The sequence below is a fragment of the Etheostoma spectabile genome, chromosome 11 (genome assembly GCF_008692095.1).
Source record: "Etheostoma spectabile isolate EspeVRDwgs_2016 chromosome 11, UIUC_Espe_1.0, whole genome shotgun sequence".
NCBI classification, from domain to species: domain Eukaryota; kingdom Metazoa; phylum Chordata; class Actinopteri; order Perciformes; family Percidae; genus Etheostoma; species Etheostoma spectabile.
In genome coordinates, this window is record NC_045743.1 from 3,761,758 (window position 1) to 3,788,547 (window position 26,790).

Sequence of the window (26,790 nt, forward strand, 5' to 3'; positions counted from 1 at the left end):
TATAGGACACAGAGTAGAGATGTTCACAGATCAAAGCAAAAACAAAGCAAAAGTAATGCTGTTGGCTTTTTGCTTTTTAGACGTTTAATCACCTATTACCTGTTCTATGTTTTCTTTTTTCCCCTTGTTCTCATCATCTTCCTCGTCTTCAGGTTCAAACGGTGATGGGGTGAGAGATGCTACAAAATGCCAAAGGATGTCGTGCAGGGAGGTGGTTTGGATCACATTGCACAGCAGCCAGTTAAATGCCTGACAGGGACACCAAGAAGAAACAATACCAATTAGTCTTCTTACAATGTAAAAACAAGTCCAACAAGTCTATGGGCTAATTAAGCATACAAATGTAATTGATTAACTAACAATATCCTGCTAAGTAATTGCCTATGACCCTGAGTCACTGCTGGATAAATAGCAACAATTAAAGCAAGATAAAGTTCTGAGATTCAAAGAGATATTGCAGCCTGTACCTCCAAGGCAAACACCCTGCAGGCAGACTTTCTCAGTGCATGTCTCATGGCCACTTCCAGGCCCTCCAGGTCATGGTGCTGAATAACAAAGGCCAGAACAGGCCATTGGAAGTTCCTCTCCCCCTTACTGAGGGAGCCATGGGCCGAGATTAGCCTGGACAGCTCAGGAGACGGGTGCCGTAACAGGGAAGATCCCACCTCTGAATGGGGAACAGAGCAGGTTGATGTTACCGATGATGTTGGAGCTCAGTAATCCTATTGTATCACTTCTCAAATGATCACGTGTTATTACCTGCATCACCACTATGGACCCTGCGTCGGGGCACGGCTTTGACCCGGGCTGGAGAAGGGGAGTGTTGCTTGTCATACTCAGATGCTACGACTGAATAAGACCTCTGAAACACTGTACGCTTAGCTGTATCGCTGTCTGTGATTGGACTGGTCTCAAGACTAAAAGAAAGCATATAAAGACAAAAACAGACACAGTTAAGCCTATAACACATAGGCCCCTATTTTAACTAAGCGTACGGCGTCCATGCCACAGCTGCGTTTATGGCCAAATCCACTTTTGCTAGTTTGACGGCGGAAAAAGGGGCTGTGTGCCGGGCGCATGGTTCAAAAGGGTTGTACTTATTTCATAGGCAAGGCAGCTTTATTTGTATAGGACATTTCAGCAACAAGGCAATTCAAATTGATTTACACAAAAACAGTTAAAAAATAAAAACAGATAAAACAAGAATAATAGTTACGGTGCAGTATAAGAAATTTAATATTAAAGAAATTAACAACCATTTAAAGAAAGGCAACATCAAAAAGAAAGCTCTTCAGCCTTGATTTAAAAGAACTGAGAGTAGCAGCAGATCTGCAGTTTTCTGGGAGTTTGTTCCAGATATAAGGAGCATAGAAACTGAACGCTGCTTCCCCCAGTTTAGTTCTGACTCTGGGGACAGAAAGCAGACCTGGGTCTGGGTGGGTCATAGTGTAGTAGAAGATCAGATTTTTGGGCCCTAAACCGTTTAGTGACTTATAAACTAGCTAAAGTATTTTTGAAATCTATTCTTTGAGGCACAGGAAGCCAGTGTACGGACTTCAGAACTGGAGTGGTGTGATCTGCTTTCTTGGTCTTAGTGAGGACTCGAGCATCAGCGTTCTGAATCAGCTGCAGCTGTCTGATTGATTTTTTTTGGGAGAGCTGTAAAGACATCATTGCAATAGTCAAGTCTACTGAAGATGAAAGCATGGACAAGTTTTTCCAAATCCTGCTGAGACATAAGTCCTTTAACCCTTGATAAAATCTTAATGTGGCTGTTAACATTCAGGTCAGAGTCCATGACTACACCGAGATTTCTGGCTTTGTCTGTTGATTTTAACATTGTTGTTTGAAGCTGAGCGAAGATTTTTAATCGTTCCTCTTTTGCTCCATAAACAACCACTTCAGTTTTTCCTTCATTTAATTTAGGAAAGTTCTGGCACATGTAGCCATTAGTTTGTTCGAAGCACTTAGTCAGTTTTTGTATTGGACAATAGTCCCCTGGCAGAGGGGACAGAGCTTTCTCAGAAGCAGGTCCTAAGCTCTGGAACTCTCTCCCTCTCAACATTAGAGCAGCTTCCTCTATTGAGAGTTTTAAATCACTATTAAAAACTCATCTTTTTGCACTGGCTTTTAACATAAGCTGAGCTGTGGCATTTTATTGTTATTGATTTGAGCAAAGTTTTTATCTGTTGTCTGTTTTTATTGTTTTTGGCATATTCTGTTTTAGATGGGTTTTTCCGGTTACTTGTTATGCTTTTATTTTATGTTGTTATCTATATTTGTACAGCACTTTAGGCAGTAGTGACTGTTTGTAAATGTGCTATAGAAATAAACCTACCTATTTGTATGGTATATATCTGCAATGGCAAAAATGGCATTACCTACTGGTCTGCTCTGAACATGGGAAAAACTTTAATCTCTCAAAAAGTAACATTGTACTAAGATGTGTTACCTGGGGGGCATTGACTTCATGTTGTTCTCTGGCTCCTCAAACACATTGGGACAGGCATCAGGGGTGACTGAAATGTAAGGTGCAGGAACAGATGTTGAGCGCAAATACCTCATCTCATCTTGGAAAAGGTTATCGTCTTGGTAGGCCCCAAAGTTCTCAGTGTGTTGCCTGAGGGATGAGAGCAGAGTGAGAACGACTCAAATCATTATGCAAGCACATGTTACTGTATGGTTTTCTTATCTATATTTAAAAACTATTAACGAAGCTGTCAGCTACCTAGCTAGTGTCTGAAGGTAGAGGCAGCCAATTTTATTGGGAAGTTCGTCCGAAACGCCCTCCTTGAGGCTGGGAAGCAGCTGGGAGTGCAGGGGCCGGGGAGGGTGGTGGCAAAGCATACTGGGCTCGGCAGCACTGCTGAGAGAAAGCAGGAACAAAGCGTTTGCCCGAATCACCTGGTGGGCCTCCATAGTGGGCAGTGCCCTTGGAGTCTTCACCTGCAGGGGTTTCTTTCTAGATTGCTTCACCTGGCAAAAAACAGCAGAAAGAATAGCGGATTACTTTTGATTCAAGTCTACAAAGTCAGTATGATGTAAGAAGCTGACGTGGCTTCACTAAAAGATGGAGACACGTTTAAGCACCGAAGCCTTGCAAAAGTAGGTACCTTTTCTCTGGCGGCAGTCTGTTTCTCTCTCAGGTATTTTTCCCGACAGCGATCACACACCAGGTACCAGGTGCTGCCTCCTATGCCTCCATCTCCACAGTTTCCAGCCCAACCACCACAGAAGTGGCCAATGCTGTTGTAGCCCTGGCCTCCAGCATAGCGGCCACAACCTGCCACAGAAATACCAAGGAGGGATGTTTTATATGCATAGAGTACCTTACCCTGTAAAATACAGTACCCTTATTCAAAATTACAAAAATTCTAATCAGAACTTTATGAATCCCCACCTGGGTGAGCCTGTCTCATATGGTAGGTGACAGGGTAAGGGTGAGATTCCCCGCACAGCTCACAGATGGTGTCTTTCTCTGGACCACCCATGGCGAGCTGTGCCATCTCTCCAAACAGATTCCCTCTTGGACGCACGTCTGCCTTTTCCCTCTTCTTCTTCTCTTTCTTTGCCTTTTTACCGTCTTTCTCATGTTCCTTCCTTTTCAGGATGGCACTGGACCCAGGGCTGGGGAATATCATGTTCTGAGTGGCTGCCTTGATGGTGGCCATAGAAATGTCCTCCCAGAATGCCACCAGATGTTGTAACGTTAATGGTAAGATTGACTTTGCCCTCATAGTGGGATGAGAAGTCATCTCATAGGAAGTGGCCTCTCCTTTCCCCTCCTCACACTTTTCTGGCAGTGGAGGCTCTTTCAGCATGGAAAGCACCTTATTTTTGTTGATACTTCCCATTTTAGAGATGTCAGGGCCATGTGGAGCAATATTAAACATGTTCAATGCAGAGGAAATCTCTAAGGAGTGGCGGTTCTTTTAAATGCTTCCCTTTTCTCGCAAACCCCGTCCTCCCCCGGGAGGCGGATAGGGGCGGGTCTTTTGGGTTTAAAAAAGGGTTAAACTGAGGAAGGAGGAGCAGGCCATGGCATCGTGGACAATACCTTCATGCCACAGGAATGTGCGAAGACTTTGTGCACATTCCGCCCCAGAAGGGGAATGGGCCGTTTGGCAGGGTCTTGGGGCCCTTGATCCCTTTACCTTTAAACAGAGGCCCCGATTTGTCTTTAGGGGTGTGTGTGACGGAACTTTTTCGGCGATTTTGGGGTGAAACGCGGTCTCAGTTCCTCTTTTAAAGGGGCTTTCCCAAAAGCAAAGGCACCTTGCAGATCATTTCAGCATTATGGTCCATTTTTTTCATTGTCCGCGGGCAGGAAGCACTAGAAGTGCCACCCCCCAAATTTACGTGGGGTTCTCCTGGGTCACATGTGGAGAAGGAACACGGTTCTCTGCATTACTGATCACTCCTTGATTTGGATCTTTAGGAGACAGTTTAGGTTTGGGAGATGTAGACCGCCTTAAGGGCTCGTGGGGAAACCTTTTCTTCTAAGCGTGTCTGGGGCCAAGGATGAACGGATTTGGACCTCTCTGGGAGGGTCCCCTGGGGGTTGGAGGAAGGGGTAACTTTAGGGGGAGGTCTTTTCATGGGGGTAAGAGGAGTGCTGAGACGAGGTGCTGGAAGGACTAGACCTGCCTGAAGTGGATCCACCTTTTTTTTTGGGGAGGGGGGCGGAAGCCTGGGGTTTTGGGGTCCCCGAAGTCCGGGGTTCTGCCATCGTTTAGTGCTTTGCAGGTGGTGATTGGGGGTGGGAGGGCTGTGAGAAAGGGCTCGGTTTTTTCTGGTTGCCGCAGGGAGGGCCTTTGCTGGCTGAGATCCCCCCTCCCCTGTCTTGCCCTTTTCTGTTCAAAGAGGGCTTCCCCCAATTCCCCGTTTGGGGAGCGTTCCTGACGGTGTTTGGAGGCTGGCGACATGGGCCGTGCACCAGGCATCAGGTTCCCTCGCTCACCTAAACATTAATTATTCAAACATAGTTACACCAGACAAAAAGGACATAATCAGTGGTAAGGGTGTAACCATTGAACTCTAAGCATAACACTCAAAACCTGAGTGGAAAAAATGTATTGTTGAAAATATAAGGAAAAATGCAATGAAGGGCCAAAAGACAATGTAAGTCCAGAAGGTGAAAGATGTTATACCTTGTAAAACACATGACAAGAGTGAGTGATACATTTTCTACTTTCTACTTACAGCTTTGTCTGTCTATTACTGTACCAGGCAAACTCTGATATGGATGAAGATAACTAGTGGACCATGGAAGAACTGATGAAAGATGAATTCCAGCCCAGTCCTGGGACCTCTTATACTAATACAGATCTAACGTTAGTGGAAACTTTATATCCATTAGTCTATTGACAATAAACATCAAAGTAAAATTAATTTAGGTCCACCTATTTTTAAACAGAACTTTAAAGAAAACCCATATGTGTTTATTATGCACCTTCTGTTTTTTCTCTTTATTATAATGGTGTTTTTGGCCACGTCCTACTTTAGGGCCACTGATGTTAAGGTTGGCACTCAAACAAGATGCCCAAAATCTTTTTCAACATACAAAGCCCTTTGTTCATCACAGAACAGTCTGTTTTTTCTTGGGTTCCTACCCACCCTCTGTTCAGTTTGAGGGTGGCATGCATGCTGTGATTACCCACCCTTTTGCCTTAGAGCGAGAGATGAGAGAGCAGTACCATGTCCAGCCACGGACACATTGCTTTTGTGCACACGCTCGCGAGAAGCAAGGCGGCGTGATGAACCATCTACAGCGGAAAACAGTGGAGCAGGTAAACAAACAAGAAATGGAACGCAAGAGGGCCACCACAGAGAGAAAGAAAGAAAGAAAGCACAAAGAGGCAATGGGGTCAAGTCGAGAAGGTGAATTAGAAAGAGGCAAAAGGACAACAAGTTAAAGTGAAGGGAAGATCAAAAGATAAGTAGAGAAGCCTGAGGAGAGAAACACTTATAGAAGAGGAAAAGAGAAATTATAGAGCCCTAGAGGCATCATGGAAAAAAAACTATATTCTGCACACAATTTAGTAATTTGTGCTCTCAATGTAATATCATATACATACATACATACATGCATACATACATACATACATGGAGGAAAAAAAGTATTTCATCCCCTGCTGATTTTGTACATTTGCCCACTGACAAAAAACAGTGAGAGACAGAATAACAACAAGAAAATGTTCCAGAAAAACGCATGTCAAAAATGGTATAAATTGATATGCATTTTAATGAGGGAAATTAGTATTTGACCCCCTCTCAATCAGAAAAACGTCTGGCTCCCAGGTGTCTTTTATACAGGTAACAAGCTGAGACTAGGAGCACACTCTTAAAGGGAGTGCTCCTAATTTCAGCTTGTTACCTGTATAAAAGACCCCTGTCCACAGAAGCAATCAATCAATCATATTCCAAACTCTCCACCATGGCCAAGACCAAAGAGCTCTCCAAGGATGTCAGGGACAAGATTGGAGACATACACAAGTCTGGAATGGGCTACAAGACCATTACTAAGCAGCTTGGTGAGAAGATGACAACTGTTGGTGTAATTATTTGCAAATGGAAGAAACAAAAAAGGAGTGTCAATCTCCCTCGGCCTGGCGCTCCATGCAAGATCTCACCTTGTGGAGTTTTTATGATCATGAGAACAGTGAGGAATCAGCCCAGAACTACACGGGAGGATCTTGTCAATGATCTCAAGGCAGCTGGGACCATAGTCACTAAGAAAACAATTGGTAAAACACTACGCCGTAAAGGACTGAAATCCTGCAGCGCCCGCAAGGTCTCCCTGCTCAAGAAAGCACATATACTGTACATGCCCGTCTGAAGTTTGCCAGTGAACATCTAAATGATTCAGAGAACAACTGGGTGAAAGTGTTGTGGTCAGATGAGACCAAAATGGAGCTCTTTGGCATCAACTCAACTCACCGTGTTTGGAGGAGGAATGCTGCCTATGACCCCAAGAACACCACCCCCACGTCCAACATGGAGGTGGAAACATTATGCTTTGGGGATGTTTTTCTGCTAAGGGGACAGGACAACTTCACTGCATCAAAGGGACGATGGACGGGGCCATGTACCGTCAAATATTAAGTGAGACCCTCCTTCCCTCAGCCAGGGCATTGAAAATAGGTCGTGGATGGGTATTCCAGCATGACAATGACCCAAAACACACGGCCAAGGCAACAAAGGAGTCTTTCAAGAAGAAGCACATTAAGGTCCTGGAGTGGCCTAGCAAGTCTCCAGACCTTAATCCCATAGAAAGTCTGTGGAGGGAGCTGAAGGTTCCAGTTGCCAAACGTCAGCCTCAAAACCTTAATGACTTGGAGAAGATCTGCAAAGAGGAGTGGGACAGAATCCCTCCTGAGATGTGTGCAAACCTGGTGACCACCTACCAGAAACATCTGACCTCTGTGATTGCCAACAAGGGTTTTGTCACCAAATACTAAGTCATGTTTTGCAGAGGGGTCAAATACATATTTCCCTCATTAAAATGCAAATCAATTAATAACAGTTTTTCTGGATTTTGTTGTTGTTATTCTGTCTCTCACTGTTCAAATAAATCTACCATTAAAATTATAGACTGATCATTTCTCTGTCAGTGGGCAAATGTACAAAATCAACAGGGGATCAAATACTTTTTTCCCCTTCACTGTATGTGTGTGTGTGTGTGTGTGTGTGTGTGTGTGTGTGTGTGTGTGTGTGTGTGTGTGTGTGTGTGTAAACTACAAGTCAAAAGTTTGAACACACCTTCTCATTCAATGTGTTTCCTTTATTTTCATGACTGTTTACATTGAAGATTATCACTGAAGGCATCAAACTATGAATGAACACGTGGAATTATGTACTTAACAAAAAAATGAAACATGTCTTATATTCTAGTTTCTTCAAAGTAGCCACCCTTTGCTCTGATTACTGCTTTGCACACTCTTGACATTCTCTTGATGAGATTCAAGAGGTAGTCACCTGAAATGGTTTCCCAACAGTCTTGAAGGAGTTCCCAGAGATGCCCAGCACTTGTTGGCCCTTTTGCCTTCACTCTGCAACCCAGCTCACCCCAAACCATCTCGATAGGGTTCAGGTCCGGTGACTGTGGAGGCGCAGCACTCTATCACTCTCTTTCTTGGTCAAATAGCCCTTACACAGCCTGGAGGTGTGTTTGGGGTGATTTTCTTGTTGAAAAATAATTGATGGTCCAACTAAACGCAAACTGGATGGGATGGCATGTTGCTACAGGATGCTGTGGTAGCCATGCTGGTTCAGTATGCCTTCAATTTTAAATAAATCCCCAACAGTGTCACCAGCAAAGCACCCCCACACCATCACACCTCCTCCTCCATGCTTCACGGTGGGAACCAGGCATGTAGAATCCATCCGGTCACCTTTTCACACGCACAAAGACACGGCGGTTGGAACCAAAGACCTAAAACTTGGACTCATCAGACCAAAGCACAGATTTCCACTGGTCTAATGTCCATTCCTTGTGTTTCTTGGCCCAAACAAATCTCTTCTGCCTGTTGCCTCTCCTTAGCCGTGGTTTCCTAGCTGCTATTTGACCATGAAGGCCTGATTTGCGCAGTCTCCTCTTAACAGATGTTCTAGAGATGTGTCGGCTGCTAGAACTCTGTGTGGTATTTATCTGGTCTCTAATCTGAGCTGCTGTTAACTTGCGATTTCTGAGGCTGGTGACTCAGATGAACTTATCCTCAGCAGCAGAGGTGTTTCTTGGTCTTCCTTTCCTGGGGCTGTCCTCATGTGAGCCAGTTGCGTTGTAGCACTTGATGGTTTTTGCGACTGCACTTGGGGACACATTCAAAGTTTTGGCAATTTTCCGGACCAACTGACCTTCATTTCTTAAAGTAATGATGGCCACTCGTTTCTCTTTACTTTGCTGATTGGTTCTTGCCATAATATGAATTATAACAGTTGTCCAATAGGGCTGTCGGCTGTGTATCAACCCGACTTCTGCACAACACAACTGATGGTCCCAACTCCATTAATAAGGCAAGAAATTCCACTAATTAACCCTGACAAGGCCCACCTGTGAAGTAAAAACCATTTCAGGTGACTACCTCATGAAGCTCATTGAGAGAACACCGAGGGTTTGCAGCACTATCAAAAAAGCAAAGGGTGGCTACTTTGAAAACACGTCTTATATTCTAGTTTCTTCAGTTATTTCACACTTTTTTGTTAAGTACATAATTGCATATTTGTTCACAGTGAAGTGATCCATAGTGAGTGTGAAGGGTACATGGACCCCAAGACTGAGGGAATGAAGGGGATGAGTTACCTGTATGCTAAATTAAGAGCACAATTTATTAATTTATGCACAATGTTTTTCCAAGACACCTACCAGGCTCCGTGAGAAATAGACAACCAGGTTAAAAAAAAAAATAAGATTACCACAAGTGGAGAGAAAGTAGTAATACAGAAGAAATGACCGACAGGGAGAAAGAGAGCTACACAGGCTAAAAAAGGTAAACAGATATTGAATCTTGTTCTAAGATAATCCCAACTAAATTGTGGTATTTTGTATTTGCATTATCCATTGAAAGTACAAACTGCTATATATTAGTATGGGTTCTATGTAATATTACTTAATCTGTATTAATAACTTGGCTGACTTGTTTTAGGAAATTATTGTAGATTCTAAACAAACAACTATTAAGATTACGTTTTTTTACATTTGCAGTGAAGCTCTGGGCTGGTTGAAGCAGAAAATGAAACAAGTTGTTAATCAAGGATGAAAGATGCTGATCAGAAATTAAAGCAGTGCAGCAGATGATGAGGAAAAGAAAAAAAGCTGACTTAACAAAAGAGCAAGCAGAAAAATAAGCAACTTGGCCTATTACTTCAGCAAATGGCAAAAATATCCTTTTTAACAAACGTTAGTCCAGGATTTATGTTTGAAATCTGTTTTCAAAAACAAGTGAAAATACCTGTCAATGTATTAAGGCAGTGTCACGTTATTTGTTTTTTATAAACAAGATTTAAACATTAAATAATAGACATGTTGGCTTGTTGGGGATTTTTCTGCACTGTAGAGCATAACTGCCTTATTATGTGTCACACATCGCTGCCGCCCTCCCCAGAAAATACATAAAATAGAATGAGGAACAAATCAGGAAAACTAAAAGCTGGGAGGAAAAGGATCAACACCTGTGCAAGCAAGTGCTGTCAGAAAGCAGGACAGACTTACTCAGAAGCTGTGGTTGTGGCTGAGACAGTTGGGAGGGGGATTGTCCAAACACAAATGGGCTGTGGACAAGGGAGGAGGAGGAGGAGGAGGAGGAGGAGGGAGGTTGGGCGGCTTGCTCAAATACGGAGGAGGAGGGAGCTGCTGAGAGGAGGGGCCCAGACTGAATGGAATTCAGTATGCCACTCAACCGGTCACCTGCAAACATGGAGACAGAGGATGGGGAAAAACTACAGCTTATACTATGGTTTGAGGTTTCTAAAGGGGGGGTGAGGATCATTCAGAGTTTATATACTATCAGTCATTCAGCCATTTCCCACGACGCATGTGCGAAATGGGAGGAGCTGCCAGGGTCCCAGAAGTAAAAGTCCTATTCATTTTCTGTAAAGACAATGCAAGAGGATTGGCAGGAGCAATTCCAAGGCTTGGAAGGGCATCCAAAAGGTGAGCAACTGGGTCAAGAAGCGCTGGTCCTACTGTATGATTAAAAAGTCGAAAGGTACAAGCTCAGGCAGATAAAACAGAAAGAGAGATGTGAACTACAACTCCCAAGAAACATTTGCAAATTACGTTTGCAGCATAGTTCAAAAGCTGTTTAATATGCCTCAGCAGAGCAGCTAATTAGCTATCAAGCCTGAGCAGTGCACTTTTTTGTTTGGTGACTCATTCAACAAGCTTAGTCGCAAAACAAGACATGTGTTTTGTAAATTAGATAAAAAGGAACTTTAGTCCATCACACTAATTTTACTGTTTCATGCAAGATTTGATTGGCTGTATCAAAATAAGGTCTCCACTTATGTAGACTAATACCTAATGGTATCTAGGGGGCATAATCACGAAACCAAAAAATATATCTAAATGTCTCTTTTTCTCAAATGAGAATGCAGGAGGTGATTCACAGATACATACATGTACATATGTATGCTGTAGCAGCCAAAAAAACAATTAACAAACCTATACTATAGATATTATGCAGAGAACTCTTCTGTTTTTATATTGCAGAACATTTAGGATATCTTTAACAGAAAACTTTCAAACAGGGTTCTACAAATGTTCCTTCCAGAACCAGCAGCTCCATCCATTTCCTAACTGTATTTGGGGAAAGGATATATTGAGGGAGGGGCAGAAATGGTTGTCTTCTCATGTATTCCCTCCAAGAGTCACTCTTGGAAAAGAAAGCCTGTGTGTCCTTCATCTGAAGTCCAAAAAAAAAGTGCTGGGAGAAATTGCACCTTTCTCTGTGAGCTGACACTGCATCAGTAATCATTCAAAAACTCTTGACACAACTGACTAGTTGTCAACCAGATCTAAAACCCAGTCACTGTCTCGTTTTTGAGCATAGACTCTAACAAATATTGACAGAGTCTGAATTGTAGGTTTCTGAGAGTTTTAATCTGTTGCCATTTCATCAAGTGTTGGAGCCATAAACGAGAGGCTGCCTGGGTGAAGCCGAGTTGGTGAAATCTACCACCATGGCTGAATATTAAAAGCCTGAGAGACCGATCACTAAGTTTGCTCTCCAACTTGCTCAAAGAGCTTTGCCAGAGGCTGGTCCATCAAGCGGACCAGTCTGAAGGCGATCCATCTATAATGCTGCCTCACAGCATGATGGATCCATCACACGGGTGGCTAGTGATTCAAACCTTCCATCAGATGGTTCAGCAAGAGCAATCACCTTGATCCAGAATTACAAAGGCCTGCAGCCTCCTAAGGGCTTGCACAAACATTCAACTTGTTGTGGCAGCTTGCTGTTTAGAGGCTATTCCTATTTAGGATACATGTGCTAGCCCACAAACTTTGTGAGGTATCAAAATGGCACAGCACAATTTTGGTTAATTCTGTATTGAGTGTGGGGTTTACACTCAAAGGTCTATTCCATTTGCCTCATTTACACTTTGCCAATTTATGCATTCTGGGGCAGATTGGTCACATAGCATCAAAAAAGCCAAGCGCGCATGATACATGTTGCCATTAGATTGCTTAAAACACCTTGGAAAAAAGGAGATGTTTAATAAAAGAAATGTTGAAAAGGTATACATGCATCCATCCCTCCATGTAGCCACATGAAGTTGCCACATAGCCAAAGTGACACTGAGATTGGTCATCTTTTGACATATCATATTAAAGCAACAGATACATTTGCAAACATACAGAAGGCTTAATAGCATGTTAGCGTTCTGTGTAGCAAACAGATCCGGGTGCATTTCCATCATCCTCTGGATTGGAGTGAGACCTACACAGCTTTATACTTAGCACAGTAAAAGAACAATAGAGGCAATCAGACTTGATCTGTTCAACAAAGATAAATTTGTGGCCAAGTGTAAAATGAAATCTGTGAATGAAGCCTATATTCTACAGCATTAAACTGTAGAAAAAAGTTATTAAAATAACTTTGTATTAATTGAATAACAATGGTTCTCTGATTAGTATGGCTAAGTGTTTCAACAGGTAAACCTCCTTTTTCAAGCAGTGAGGAAGACGTAAGCCGTTTTGAAAGACAATTGACACAGCGTCAGCATGATTCAGGCAGAAAGATACACAGACACATTTGGGGCCAGCCAATCTTTGATTGTGTAGGAGAATTCATGAGTACATACAGGTGATGTTTTCAGTATTCAACTACAATCTTAAGAAAACAAGGATTATGTAAACGATCAAATGCTTTCTAAACAACTAAATTAAGGCGAGAAAAGGTAAACAGTGAAATCACAAACACTTGTTTACGGCCAGTTATCTGTGTTAGTCTTGCCCACATTGCCTAAAAAGAGCCCAGAGTAGTCAAAATGAAAAAAAGCACACTGACTGGCCCATGCACACAGACAAAGACATATGCCCAACATTGCAGAGATATTAGGCGTGAAATTACAACAGTGAACAAAATAAAAAGCATGCATAAATAAAGAGATAATAGATTAGTGATTGATGGCGCCTCAGATTTTAAAGACATTGACTGACCCATGCTGGATCACATATAACTTGTGGATGTGCTGCTATAAACTATGGAGGTCAAGTGACTTTTAGTTCCCTCTTGTTTTGAATAAAAGAAGAAATCAGACTTGTTGTTACATTGTGATATAACTAAAAGGTGGTAAAAGTGTTTACATTCCTACAACTAAAATTGAGTAATGTATTAAACAACTTACAAGAAAAGTCTTAAAGCATATGGAGAAGTCAGAGAGTATCTTAAAATAAAGCAGGGGGAAATAAAGAAGGGTGCAGAGTGAAGTCAGAGGTGAGGTATACATCAGCAATGACACATCACTCAAAATCTTTTGATTCACCCCGAGGACTCAGAAACGTAAATCTGACGTGAATGAACAGCATAAAGCAAGTGGATGTTGAAAGCAAAGTGATATGCAGATTAAGGATATGTTCTAGAAAGTTTGTCAATGAAAACCTACTCTCCATCAAGTGGACCTCACCTTTGTTGTTGGAGATGCCATAGTCAAAGCCCTGTGCTCCATTTGAAGTTGTGGCTCTGTTGAAGGCCTGCACAGAGAAGGGGCTGGGTGGTGGGGTCTGGGCCCCTTGCTCAAGCAGTGCTTGTTCTATAAGAGCGGATTACATTATGTTATGTTACACTTGATCACATTTTGAGGTTCAAACGTTTTTTCCCCATTGAGTGCGCCTTACCGTCATCGTGGCGAAGGTACTGATTTCCACCACGGTCTCTGGCCAATGACCAGGCCTCTCCTTCATCACTCTCACAGAACTCCACTACACTGTTCTTATCCAGCTGTACCCAGGTCCCCTCTGAGTTGACCACCTGATACACAAACAACACTCTTTATCCATACTCACAAACACTTAACACTTTGTCACTCACACAGCACATTCACACACTTTGTCAACCCTCATCATAATCATAAAAAAGAAACAGTTATAGCCCTTTTCCATATCAACCACAAAAACATCCATGTTATTACTTTACAGGCAAACCCATAACAGAACCTCTACCAAAGTATATCATTAACATGCAAACATTCAATTTATCTGATTGACACAAATTCCAGAGCAGTAGATCACATTTGATTTTGTGTATCAGCAGACACTGCGTGACAAAACTGATGTAAGCTAAAACTTTCAACAAAACAAAAAAACTTACTCTAAGAAAGAGGAAGCTTATTGAAAGGTAAATGCATGAGGTTGTTTTTCTCAATTCCCTGAAATATTATCATTTTGGAAAAACAGACAGAAGTATTAGTGTGTGCAGGCTACACCTCTCAGTTCTCAGACAGGGCATTCCAGTACAGGCTCAAAGAGGAAACTATTGAACAGCATGACACACCACAGCAGCCAATGACAGGTCATTTCCAAAAGATGGGAGGCTCCACTCATCACTACGCCAAAGACAATTTAGAGAGTTCAAAGTACCAAAGTTATTGACAGGATTGTTAAAAATGCAAGAAGGATGCAGGCAAGGCAGAGAAAGGCTCCAGCATTTGTGATCAGACTTCAACTGAGAAGTCTCAAGGCAGCCAAATATGACACCCTGAAACAGCAATGGATTTATAGACAAACTGCAATTAGTAAATCAGTTAGCACGCAGAAATGTTGCAGCTGCAGGAGTTGATAAGACCTCAAGTGAAAAGATACAAAACACACACCCAGAAGCACCTGATGTATTCCCTTTAGAAAGAGAGATTGCATTCTTTACATTCAAAATCAATTCAGTTTAGGAAAAAGAGGGAACTCTAATTTCTGAAAATTAAGGCCAAAATCTACTAACATTAGCTATATTACATTACGTGATGTAAACAGACTGATTTATTCAACTCTAGCCACAAAAAAACACATTGCATTATTTGGGGTGAGTGCGTACCTCGCCTATGGCCTTGACCTTGTTGCCAAGAACTAACATTCCAATGGGGATACCCCTAAGGTTTGGGCAGCTTCTGATGTTGTGACCAGAGGGGCCGGTCTTCACTACCTTATAAAGCCCCGGGCCGCCGCCCTGCCCTGCCCTGTTCTGCACCCGAATGGGGGCCTCTTGGGAAGGGCAGCTGCTCACCTCCTTTACGTTCTCCTCCGATTGGCCCCTGACCTCCTGCAAGTGGTAAGAGTATGGATTAGAGCCAAAGCACAACTACAACAGGCTGCTAAAATGTAAATATCCTGGACAAGGTTCAGATAACTAAGTCCTGAATTATTATGGTGAAGAGCCACTGTTAGCAGTGTAACAGTGAAAGAGCTGTATGCACAGTTATACGTAAATATGTCACCTGGACATGTGCAAGGCTTTTAAGCAATAGAAATTTGGGGAATCATTTGCTTTCATGTTAAAAGTTTTATGAGAATACTTTTCATATCACTCTCATATCTGTCCATTGAATACGTATGAAACTACAGCTAGGGGTGTGAAAATAAAAAAAAATTGCAGTTTTACAAGGGGGTCATGGTGGGACCTTTACTTGGCATGCCGTTCCATAAGTTCCTGGAATCATCTTTTTACTATTCCAGGCAAATAAATAGTCAAGCACATAAGCCTAATAAAACCACAACCTTCAGTGTTTCTATGAATTAAACAAACAAAATATACTATATATTAATTAATGAACTTTAGAAGTTCTGATAGGTGTCTGGTCTCTATGCAAAGCTAAACAATTCAGTTTCTAGCTGTAGCTTTATATTTACAGTACTGACATGAGAGTGTTTCTCTATCTTCTCATCCAACTCTCTGCAGAAAGCAATTAAGCATATTTCTCAAATGTCAAACTATTTAAAAATGTCAAAACTACAGTACTTTGAGGGGTTGCATCATGCTCAGAAGAGATACTCTTGTTTTACAATTACTAGAAATAACATGACATGGAAGTACAAACCTACATAGACTTCCATCCTCAACAGCAGAAGTGATATTCCAAAGCTGCATTTGTTCCCCCATGTTTCAAAAATACATTTCTGTAGATACATTTTTTCAATATAATTGAAGATCCAAATACTCGCAGTAGATGCAACATAAGAATTCAACACGCCATTCAGCATTGTATTGATACAGTTAAATGTCCAACAGACAATAAGTAGAATGTTCACTTATTTTTGTATAGTCTAAAGGGTGGCATGCTGGAGCACACAAGGGTAAAGGACTATGCCTTTCAAACAAGACCTCATGCAACAGACTGGACATTAGTATCTTCAACCCCATGCAACATACAAGCTTGAACAATAATAATTGCAGAGCCTATTGGACTGTAGCCACTGACATATTGTTTCGTCACTTTATTGTCAAAAATTAACAAAACAGACAACCATGCAACTGTGGTTTGACCTCTTATACCTGATTACGACACTGTAGGAAAACTACAAAGTCACAAGGGGTTCAAGAGGACAAGTAGAGTGACAGATAGATGATAAGCTATGGGGCAGTCAAGCTATGAATCCCTCCTTCATACAACTCACCTGTGGCGGGAATATAGTTAAGGGAGTCCACGACAAAAAGCCGATATCTCTGACTCCTTGGCTAGCATTAAAGACATTCTGAGGCAACACATCGTGAGACAGTCAAGAAACAGTAGATGACCCATGAAAGGAGAGAAAACAGGTTGGGGGAAGGCGCTCATGTATTTTTTTGGAAGAAATAAATAATTTTTCGGCTAGGCTCCTCTGGAGTTCAGCATCAGAGGTTATTTGAGAAGGTGAAGAAGAGACAACAGAATCTGTTAGGCCAGTTAGGGAAATCATGAAGCACTGATTATAGGGGCCAAGAGGAACTGCCTGTTAAATGTGTAAACACTTTTACAATTAAAAATACAAAACCAGTTGCAGGGGCAAAAAAATAATTGAAAGTTCACTCCAAACACCAGGGGGTCACTATTTCCAAATCCATAACCAAATGAAGAAGAAGAAACTTCCAAAAAAATTCCCCACTTGAATGATATTGGTAGTGTGTCATGCTGTTCAGACAGAAACCGTACACGGAAGCATTCTAGCACCTAAAGCATCCCAATGCAAAGGTGGAATTGTAGAGCAGTAGAGGTACCATTTCTCATTAAAACTTTTTTGTGGACCAGTGATTGCTTCATGACAGAAAACCACATGGATGTTAATCTTACAGATACTTTTCCTGTTACTGCAATATTCATGTCTTAAATTATACCGAGTCATATTCCTTTTGTTAATTCTGTTACATATTATAGCGGTTTTTGTGGCATGAAGCAAAATGTGAGAGAAACCCTTAGTATCACATGCTGTGGTGTGAGAGTGTTCATGAATTGTGAGTGAGATACAATGAGGAAAAGAAGACTGAACAGTGCAGACTAACCAACTTCACCACAAGATGAAATCGTTCCTTTACTATCTTTTTCCTTTTCAATTCCTGCATTGGGGTTCACTTCAATGAACCAAACATATATACTACCTAAGCATGTGAGCATTTAAAAGTGCTGTGTCCAACTAAACACGCCATGGTCATTACATGGTGAACATTTTGCCTTTAAACATGAGTTAATGCATGCACGCTCCCAGCTGCTGTGTCTTTGTGTGTTAGTGAAAGTTTCATACTCAAGTTATGCTCAAATAGATATTTCATGCATAAGAACACCGCAAAAGTTATACTCTGATGAAGTTATCAATTTACCATGCTTCAAGTACATTTGGGGAGAGGGTGCCAAACACTAGAATCCTTGAGAAAACATTATAGCCAAACAATAATGACGATCACTGAGCTTTTCCCCAAATGAACAGCAATGGAGTCTTTGTCATTATTATACTGGGACAGACTGCTCAGCGGGCCTTCTTCTACTTACGTCGGCTGGGACCAGAAGGCTCCTACCCAGGTGCTGGTTAAAAGAGAGGCACCAGGCTTCAGTGTACCCATTCATGCTGGGAACATACTTCTTTACTGTTTCATCATTGAGCCTGAGCCAAACACCATCATCATTGTGGATCTACGGGAAAACAAGCAACAGAGCAGAGCCATGCCGTCCTGTTACTATGGAAACAGGATGGGCCACCCACACCCACCCACACATCCATACCCACCCACACACACACCCACCCACCCACACCCCCCCCCCCACACACACACACACACACTTCTGCGGTTGCAAGAAATTCTCAAGTCAAATTAGAGGACAGCATTGTATTGAGGTTACAGCAGGGTGTATGTAAGACATATAGGAAATGTCACTAGTGCTATACCCAAAGGATGGGCGTGCAGATATCGTGCAGGACTGGCAAATATAATGAATGTGTTGCATTACAGTACAATCATTAAGTAAATGCTTTGTGTGCTACAATTGTAATTTTGGATTTAAATGCATTACATCCTTTGGGTTTATGGTGCAGGCGCTCAAGCCTTTCATGAAGCCTCAGAGTGCCTTGCAAGAGTGTGAAGCAAATTAAAGTATAGAGCAACAAATTAACAAGCTTTGAAAGAAAGTAGTTGTCATTTACAGAGGTAAGAAAAAACAAAATACATAAAAGCCACCAAGCAGGACTCAAAAGTACTTAAAACTAGAAATCTAGACAAAAAATAGGATTACAATCCTTATGATTCTATCCTTACTGATTTAGAAGAAAGAAAGGAAATAGAAATAGAATAAAAGTGGATAGTGCTCCAGCTAGTAAAGTTCTATGACATAACTTATATTTTGCCTGGTCTAGAGTCAATTACCTCGTCAATGAAAGTGATGGTGCCATTGACATGCACTATGCCTATCTGTTCACTCTGCAGGGAGGGGTGACTACGCACACGCAGGCCTGCGCTGTCCTTGGACACAAATTTGCGGACCTGAGAGAAGCAGAGGGGAGATGGAGATTGTGAATGCCAGGAGCAAAGAATAAAAAGACAAAAAGAAAGACAAGTGCAGCAAGAGGAGAAAGAATAGAAAGCGGAACAAATTGACAGTGGGAGATTGCATCTTTTAACCCACACAGAGCTGGTTTCCAAATATACATATACAAACGGCCAAAGATAGGCAAAGTTTAGGAGCTCAATTTTCAGCAGCACCAGTTGGATAAACTTTGTTTTATCCACCCATTCATACTGGTACTTTGAAAACCTCGGATCACATGTTATTTTGCTTGTTTCCCCATTGTGGATTGCAAAATAACACAACTTTCACAAAATGATGATGAGCCCAACATGCCTAATGTCAGTTTGCTGCATCATCTGCGTTTGAAGTCATTTCTAATCACTCTTTTGACTACTTTTTAAAATATGAGAAATAATCAACCACTGCAGCTTGAATTGATGACACGGCTGAGATAGTGTACAGTGTTAGCAGGGACACTGTAACCTCAGTACTGCAAATAACCATAATAAAGTCTACGTTGAGAGACTTTTTGCCACACAGTGACAAAAAGACTCAACAACAAACTCACAGGGATCTGCCTTATTGCGGTATATGACTTCATGATATGATATTGTTAGTTGCTTATTCAACAAAGCACATTCAACAAAGTAAAGCAACATCCCACCTCACTATTATCACCAGATGAAAGCAAAGGTGGTCCAAGTCTGGTAGCCCTAGTTTAGTCTGACTAGTCTTGGTAAAATCAATCTGCCTGTTTCCTCACTAAAAGTTTGAATTTGTTTACTTGTGTTTTTTGGATCCCCATCACCATGCACTGAACCGATAGCTTACAATCAGTTTTTGTGTCCATTGCTTTTTTTATGGAGCAGAATTTGTTTTTGACCACCAAACCAAAACAACGAGGTAAAACAAAAGTTAATAGCTGCACAGATGTGCGAAAAAAAGATATTGATTCTCAGTGTGATTGGGCAGTACTAATAACCCTTTGACATTGAAGGGAGTTCCTTGTTTCAGTGCTTATATCAAATTATTGCTTAATGCTGCTTTTAGGGTAAGAGTTAAGTTAAAGTTACAAAATGGTGTTGACAAGTATACAAGACAGGACAAATTGCTTCTGGTCTCTGGTGTATTTGATGGGTGATTGCATGCGTACATGCATGTGGCATGTGTGTTCATGTGCATGTTCATGCCCCCTGGTTGGTTAATCAAAAGAAAAAGCTCACCTTGCTAGGCTGCGGTTCCGCCTTTGGTTTGACCATCTGAGTGCCAGGTGGTATCATGCCTTTGGGAGCATCTTTGACTTCTACCTCCAATCCAGCATCTAAAAGAAAAGATGTACAGCTCAACATAAAAAAGAAGGTAATTTACTGAAAAGGCTTTAATGTTTTCAAAAATATATGAATTAAACCATATGCATAGCAGCTGCATTAGGTCTCTTGGTGGGGATTGGTGATGGTCATCAGTGGTTACCTTCTATTCACTGTGTGGGAAATACCTCAGAGTACAGACTAGCTGCTTTTACACTGACATACCTATTTCAATGCCATCAATGGTGACGTGGATTGTATATAGGCCAACTGCTCCTGGAGTCCAGTTGGCGCTGTAGGTTCCGTCAGTGTTGGCACGAATCAGCATGTTCTCACTGGGTCTGTGTGGGAAATGATCAATCATCAAGATAATTTCTTAAGAGGATTGTATCTTACTGGAAAATGTGTTTTGTTTCTGCATTAACCTCACTTACCTCTTTGGAGTGGGGGAAGCAAACCGCAGCTCTTCAAATGAGTAGTTTTCATATGCCTACAAAAGAGAAAGAGAACAAGTATGAAGGTAAACACACAACACATATATTTTTACAGAATATGTAACCATTATGATGTTCCCTAAATCAAAAAAATAATGAACAGGCCTATAGTATTTATCTCAGTTTTTAGGAACCCTATGAATTACTTTTTACATAAATAATTCTGCCAGATTTCAGTATTAGTTTTGAAACATTTCTTTCTCAATTACTGTTGTTGCACAATTTTTATATTTGTCTTTATTTTATTTAGTCAATTTACCCTCCTTTTTTTATCTTTTCCAATTAAAATACTTTTTATATTTATTATCTTATTTGACCTTAGAAGTGTTCAATGAAAAAATGCAAACATGAAAAACAGTAGCTATGAAAAATGCAAGCGGCTCACGTTAATATTGCAGCTGCCATTGCTCTGTATGCATGTACACAACATAGGACTGTACTACGAAGCAAGATTTGGCGTTAACAAGGTAACTTCAGGTTCAACCCAGGGTTTTGTGTATCACAATGGTGGATCACTTGGTGCCGGGTTAAATCGCCGTGGTAATTTATGTTGAACACCTAACCTGCTCGGGAGCAGGTTATGTTAGAGATTAGAGATCATCTGGCGTAAAAGCACCGCCTACCGACCAATCAATACTTGAGTGATAACGGCGCCACCGTTCTTTGAGAGGTGCACTCAGAAAAGTTAAAACATTTAGAGACCGACAACCCCGTTAACATTCCCTGTGTCAGGGATATTGATTAGAGTTGTAATTTCCGCATTAACAGCGTCAACTATTTGTTTGCCGGCTTTCCTTCCTGTTTTAGTAAGCAGCGACTGTATTGCGTTTTGCCTATAAAACCGTGTCTGTGTTCTTCATATTTATGTAGAGTTATAGCTTGCTCTTCTTATGTAAAATATGCGGCTCTAGTAGATGTTTGTGATTGGTCGTGCTGTGCAAACACCGCCTCTTTTATGTGAACAGGCGCGTCGCTGGATTGGGAAACCCTGGGTTGATTGTACTAGTCATCGTGACGCAGCTTATGCGGGGCCGCGGTTGTTAGGTTAGGTGAAGCCTAACTGACACAAATCCAGGGCATGTTGATTTTGAGTCGTAGTAGAGGCCTCAGATATAATAAAGGCCAAATAGCTCCCCCTTGGGGAGCACATGCAGCGTGTAAACAAGTGAGGTTGTGAGTGAGTTATGAGCCAGTTCCATGAGGCTGACCTTCATCATGGTAATAGCAATGTATCGAGCCTCTTTCACGATCATGGGCTCGTACGTGGCCTCCAGCTTGGGCATTGGCAAACCTCCAAAGGTTAGGTCGGGGCCAGAAGATGAAGGCGAGGAGCTTCCAGGTAATCGCTGCAGCCTCTTCACATTCTCAGGGTGCATCGACTTCTTTTGGGAAACAGGTACAGCCTTAACCTCCACCTGGAAATTTAAGAGATAAGAAACACAAGTCAGAAATTTGCCATTGCAGGCAAAATTATTCTATTTCAATTCTATATAATATTAACTCTTGAAAGAAGAAAAGCCAAAGTAACCATCCTGACCTTCATGTGAGGAACGTGCACCACATCCCCATACTGGTCTTTGGTCTGTACGACCACAGTAGTTGGCCATCCACAACGTATGTCATCTTTGTTCAGAATTAGAGATGTCTTCTGGGGGTCTGCATAAGAGTCTGGCTGCAGCCACCTGGATGGACGAAAAGAACAAATGGAGAGAGGGTAGAACATTACTAGTTTGTAATTAAGTACATTACTAATTTGTAATGAGGGAGTCATCAATCAAAACGTAAATTGTAGAGTGAAAGCAATAGTAAAATGTGCAACCAACACATATTTCAATACGGGAAACGCAAAGGGCATATTTTGTTCTCGTCAGGTAACTACAATTGACAAGAGACAGACAAAGCTGTGCAGGCTCCACAACATTTACCTGGCCAGACGTCCTCCACTTGAGGTCTGTACACAAGTGATGAAGTCCTCAAGGAAAGAGTGCTCATTGGTCTGGAGGTGCAGGGGCAGATTTCCCTCCAGGGCCTCCAGGATGGTGGGTGAGTGAGACAAGGCCAGGCCCTTACCCAGGATCCCTGAGTGGGCCTTACACACCTGGGTGATGTCAAAGGAAATAAGAATCAAGGAAGGTAGAGTGATGAAGAAATATAAGAACCTTTTCACAAGACCATATTATGTTTGAAAGAATATCTCGGAGTTTAAAAGATGACAGACCTGAAGAGAGGCTTCCTCAAGAATCTCAAGATCCTCCTCCAATTCATTGCCTCAAGTAAAAAAAAAAAATAGAATAACACATGAATGATTTACTCAAGATGTTATACAATTATAATTTGCTCCCAGCAGTTACATACACACAACTTGTATCATAGATTAATAGAAAAACAACAGCCCATCAAATTCCCTCATCCCTCCACTGTTTTCCATACCTATGGGAAGGGCCAGGTCTTTCTTCATCAGCGCTGCAGCACACACACTGCCCAGGAAGGCTAACTCTTTCTCTAGCTGGATGATACCCTGAAATGTCCAAAACGCTATAGTCAGGAAGGTTTTGCAACATTTGCAATTTTCTATACCAATGCACATCACGTAATGAGATCAAACAGTTCTCAGATACAAACGCTGATTATACAGAAAGATGGAAGACCAGCCCGCTACACAAATATACGACAGAGGAATATACAAAAGTGTCTGTACCTCATCAGGACCAGGGTTGAATTCATATCCCACAGCCACACACTTAAAGCCATAAAAACAAGCTTTCTCGTCTTTAACATAGTCCGAGGCTGTTTCCAGTGAGAAGAGAACTTCATTTCCTGTAAGTAGAAAGGGCAGAAAATAGAAGATGGAAAGAGAGACATGTGGGCAAAATGATGTAGGTAATCACTGGGAAACAAATGGCTGCCTAGTGTGGCAGGTGGCTCAGTGAAGCATAATTAAGTGGTGTAAAGCACATATGAGAACAATTAAGATAAAAAAACTAGATCTGGGTTACAAGAATAACTATTTGGAATGGTGTCAACCGCTTAATCATTACTACATCATATGACACATTTCTTCATGAATATTGGTAGTGCTGTCACAGTTTACAAATGGATGCATTGCCTTCAAAAAGAATATGTGTTTGTCTGTTTTACTTGCTAGGTATAGATTTTTCCTCTCTTTCCTTTTTGGTCACCACAGTAAATTTAACTTTTACAATGTTCTACCCTGAGTTTCCCCATTAAGGTATGTAGCACATTTTCCCAGCCTCTGCTGCTGATTTAAAGGCTGACTTCAAGGCAACAAAGTTGGTTGGGCAGTACATGCTAGCTTAGCATATTATGATCCTGTCCAGAATGTAAAAAATAAAAAAGAGAAACAATTTATCCTCATTGTAGTTGTTGTGGACAAATTCACTGAAATACAGGCTTTTCCTAATCTTTTTAATTAATGTTTGGGATGACCGCTTTCAAGTTCAAGTCTGACAAACACTTACAAAAGTAGTGTTGCGTGCAATCTTAGTGCTGATGAATATTAATGTCAGAGAAGCGCAAACTATTTAGCTAATCACTTAATAACCAATGATGAAGTTAAAAAGCATTAATACTGGGAAGCAGAAGTTGACAAATGGCATTAAGTGGTAAAGGTTAATGTCTTGATTTTAAAATGAAGAATGTATTCATTGTTTTATGTGGTAAATTTTTATAATTCTACTTGACAACTGTATCAACTTTGTCACACAGTCAAAGTGCTTGTTTGCCTCTCTTACCTGGCAGCACTAGGACCGTGGTTGGCCAGCCTGTGGAGCCTGAGAACTTCTTGAGCTCGGTCCAGGTGTTGATGGTGTCATGGATCAAAGGTTTGCCCCCCAGACTGGACAGGTGGAGGGTACGGCTGGGGATTAGCAGGCGTAGGACATCTTCTGGCTGGGCAGTGCCACACTGTTGATCAAATTCGATGGTGGTCCAGCGGACACAGTCTGGGAACGATACCTGAGGCAAGGTGAGACAGAGAACATTAGTCAAGACTTAATGATATGTGTGTCTCTTACCTTTTCAGATGTACTTGCTAAACAGTAAGCATGCCAAAGGATACCTTACCCTGTATTGTGTGACGCCAGCTTGTTTGTAAGGATGGTCACTCTCAATTACTGAGTAGTGGTTTGAGGTGGTACAAGCTGACAGGCCCTGCTCAGGCTGGTTGCCAGTAGTGCTGTCTGTTGACTGGTTGGGATTGAAGGTGGGTGGGGCATACTTTTGGTTGAGGGCAGAGACAGCAGGTAACAGCTCCTGCACAAGTCCAAAGACCTCAACAGCAGCCTGGAAGAAGAGGCATTTCACCACAATGCCACATCAGAGAGAGACAATTTAAAATCAAGATAAAAAGTAAGCCATCCTGGTTTGACCTCTTACCTTAGGTACAGACGCAGCCACAGGGCCGATGTAAGCCAGGATAAGGGGCAGGAGCATGGAGAACAGGCTGGAGGAACTTAGTAGCTCAGGAATATCATCCACTGGAGATAATACAACGAAAGGGATTAAACTGAAGAGAGGCTGAACATATATGATCCCAAATTCAATACAAATGGCTCTACAGCAATACTTCTGTTATACAGGCACACGTTTATTGTGCTTACCATCGACAGCAAAAGCTCTGTGAAGGAGGTCCTTTGCAGCTCTGACCACAGCACTGACCACAGATAGAGCTCTGCTACAGTTTTTGTCCTCCTCATTGGCTTTGCTCAGCAGCTGAGACTGGAGATCCCCATCATACTCACTCCTTTGGCCATGAAAAAAAAGAAGAAAAAAAAGAAATCAGAAAAAAATCAACAACAAATACTTCATAAATAAGATATTACAAAATGCTGGCTTTGTGTTTACCTATAGTAGAGAATCTGTGGGATCTGTCCTCTCGTCTGGTTGGTCCCATTGCTACTCAAGCTGCAGGTGCTGAAGGTGAAGGACATACCATCAGAGCACTGCACTGTGGTCATACCTCCATCCCCATTAGCTGTCCGGCTGCCGTAGTTCCGCAATCGGACTGCATACTTTACCCCCTCCTGCAACAGACAAAATTCGTAAGTGAGACTAAATGCATTTGAACCAAAACCAGCACACCATGTATAAAGTTAGAAAAGAGTTACAACATGTCACATCTTAACATTTGAATCTCAACAGCAAATTATATGAATTACTTTCTCAAAAACAAGGTACCTTGAGTGGCACAGCCTTGTCCAAGCGAATCTCTGCAATATCACTGGGAGAATCATCAGTGCCGTAGGTGCCCTTTACCAGCTCCAGGGACGTCCACCTGTGAGAATGTGCCGAGTCCCCAGGGTGCTCCGTCTGCGCCTAAAAGGTAAGCAAACAAAAGTTGTAAAAAGACACTAAGGTTGAAAACTAGTCAAGCAACACCAGAAAATGCACACAATACAGTAAAATATAAGTGGGAAATGATTTTTAAATCACTTACATCATCAGCCAGCACCTCTAGTTCATACTCATGGATGCCCCCTCCTCCGTAGACGCAGACACCCACCAGCACGACGCCTGGCTTGTCCACTGTCATACAGATCGCATCCGGAGAGCCATTGCCCGTGTTCCAACTCCGGCCCTGGCTTGTTTTGGTGAAACGGTTAGGGGATGCTTTCACGGAGTGGAGCGAGTTTAGTCCATCAACCTAATAAGCAAGGACACAATGATAAATGTGGCCAAACACAATTAAATGAAACCACTTACCTCACCACACAGGGCTGATTAACACATTTGGCAAGGAATGCCTAAGGTTCACTGCAAACATGGGCAAACAATGAAATCCTGAATAAAAGCATGTTCTATGTCCTCTGCATAAAGACAAAAAGCAGTACTCAAAAGCAGTATAAGCAAGTATACCACCTGGTACTGTGTATCTATACAGTGTAACATCACAAATACGGCTCTACAAGTAATGGATGCCATCTAAATGTAAGGTAACAATGTCTTTTAATTAAACTAAAACAGAGAGAGAGAAAATGGATGGTTTTTTAAAAGATACATTTTCTTAA

The 26,790-nt window shown here is 41.8% G+C and overlaps 1 protein-coding gene across 1 annotated transcript in view; it reads right to left on the reverse strand.

Moving 5' to 3' along the window:
- The window catches only part of mycbp2 (MYC binding protein 2), a 69,349-nt gene that overhangs the window by 9,312 nt on the left and 33,247 nt on the right, over positions 1–26,790 (reverse strand). Inside the window, 32 exon segments of the mRNA XM_032530411.1 lie at positions 100–249; positions 468–667; positions 760–917; positions 2,453–2,620; positions 2,729–2,976; positions 3,114–3,283; positions 3,401–4,151; positions 4,153–4,364; positions 4,367–4,483; positions 4,486–4,688; positions 4,690–4,960; positions 13,630–13,755; positions 13,841–13,973; positions 15,030–15,254; positions 17,953–18,093; positions 18,822–18,938; positions 20,187–20,284; positions 20,496–20,611; positions 20,705–20,760; positions 21,973–22,179; positions 22,302–22,446; positions 22,690–22,862; positions 22,983–23,032; positions 23,195–23,282; positions 23,463–23,581; positions 24,517–24,739; positions 24,848–25,066; positions 25,160–25,260; positions 25,384–25,526; positions 25,628–25,806; positions 25,961–26,098; positions 26,220–26,426. Coding sequence (XP_032386302.1) covers positions 100–249; positions 468–667; positions 760–917; positions 2,453–2,620; positions 2,729–2,976; positions 3,114–3,283; positions 3,401–4,151; positions 4,153–4,364; positions 4,367–4,483; positions 4,486–4,688; positions 4,690–4,960; positions 13,630–13,755; positions 13,841–13,973; positions 15,030–15,254; positions 17,953–18,093; positions 18,822–18,938; positions 20,187–20,284; positions 20,496–20,611; positions 20,705–20,760; positions 21,973–22,179; positions 22,302–22,446; positions 22,690–22,862; positions 22,983–23,032; positions 23,195–23,282; positions 23,463–23,581; positions 24,517–24,739; positions 24,848–25,066; positions 25,160–25,260; positions 25,384–25,526; positions 25,628–25,806; positions 25,961–26,098; positions 26,220–26,426 — 5,652 coding nt within the window.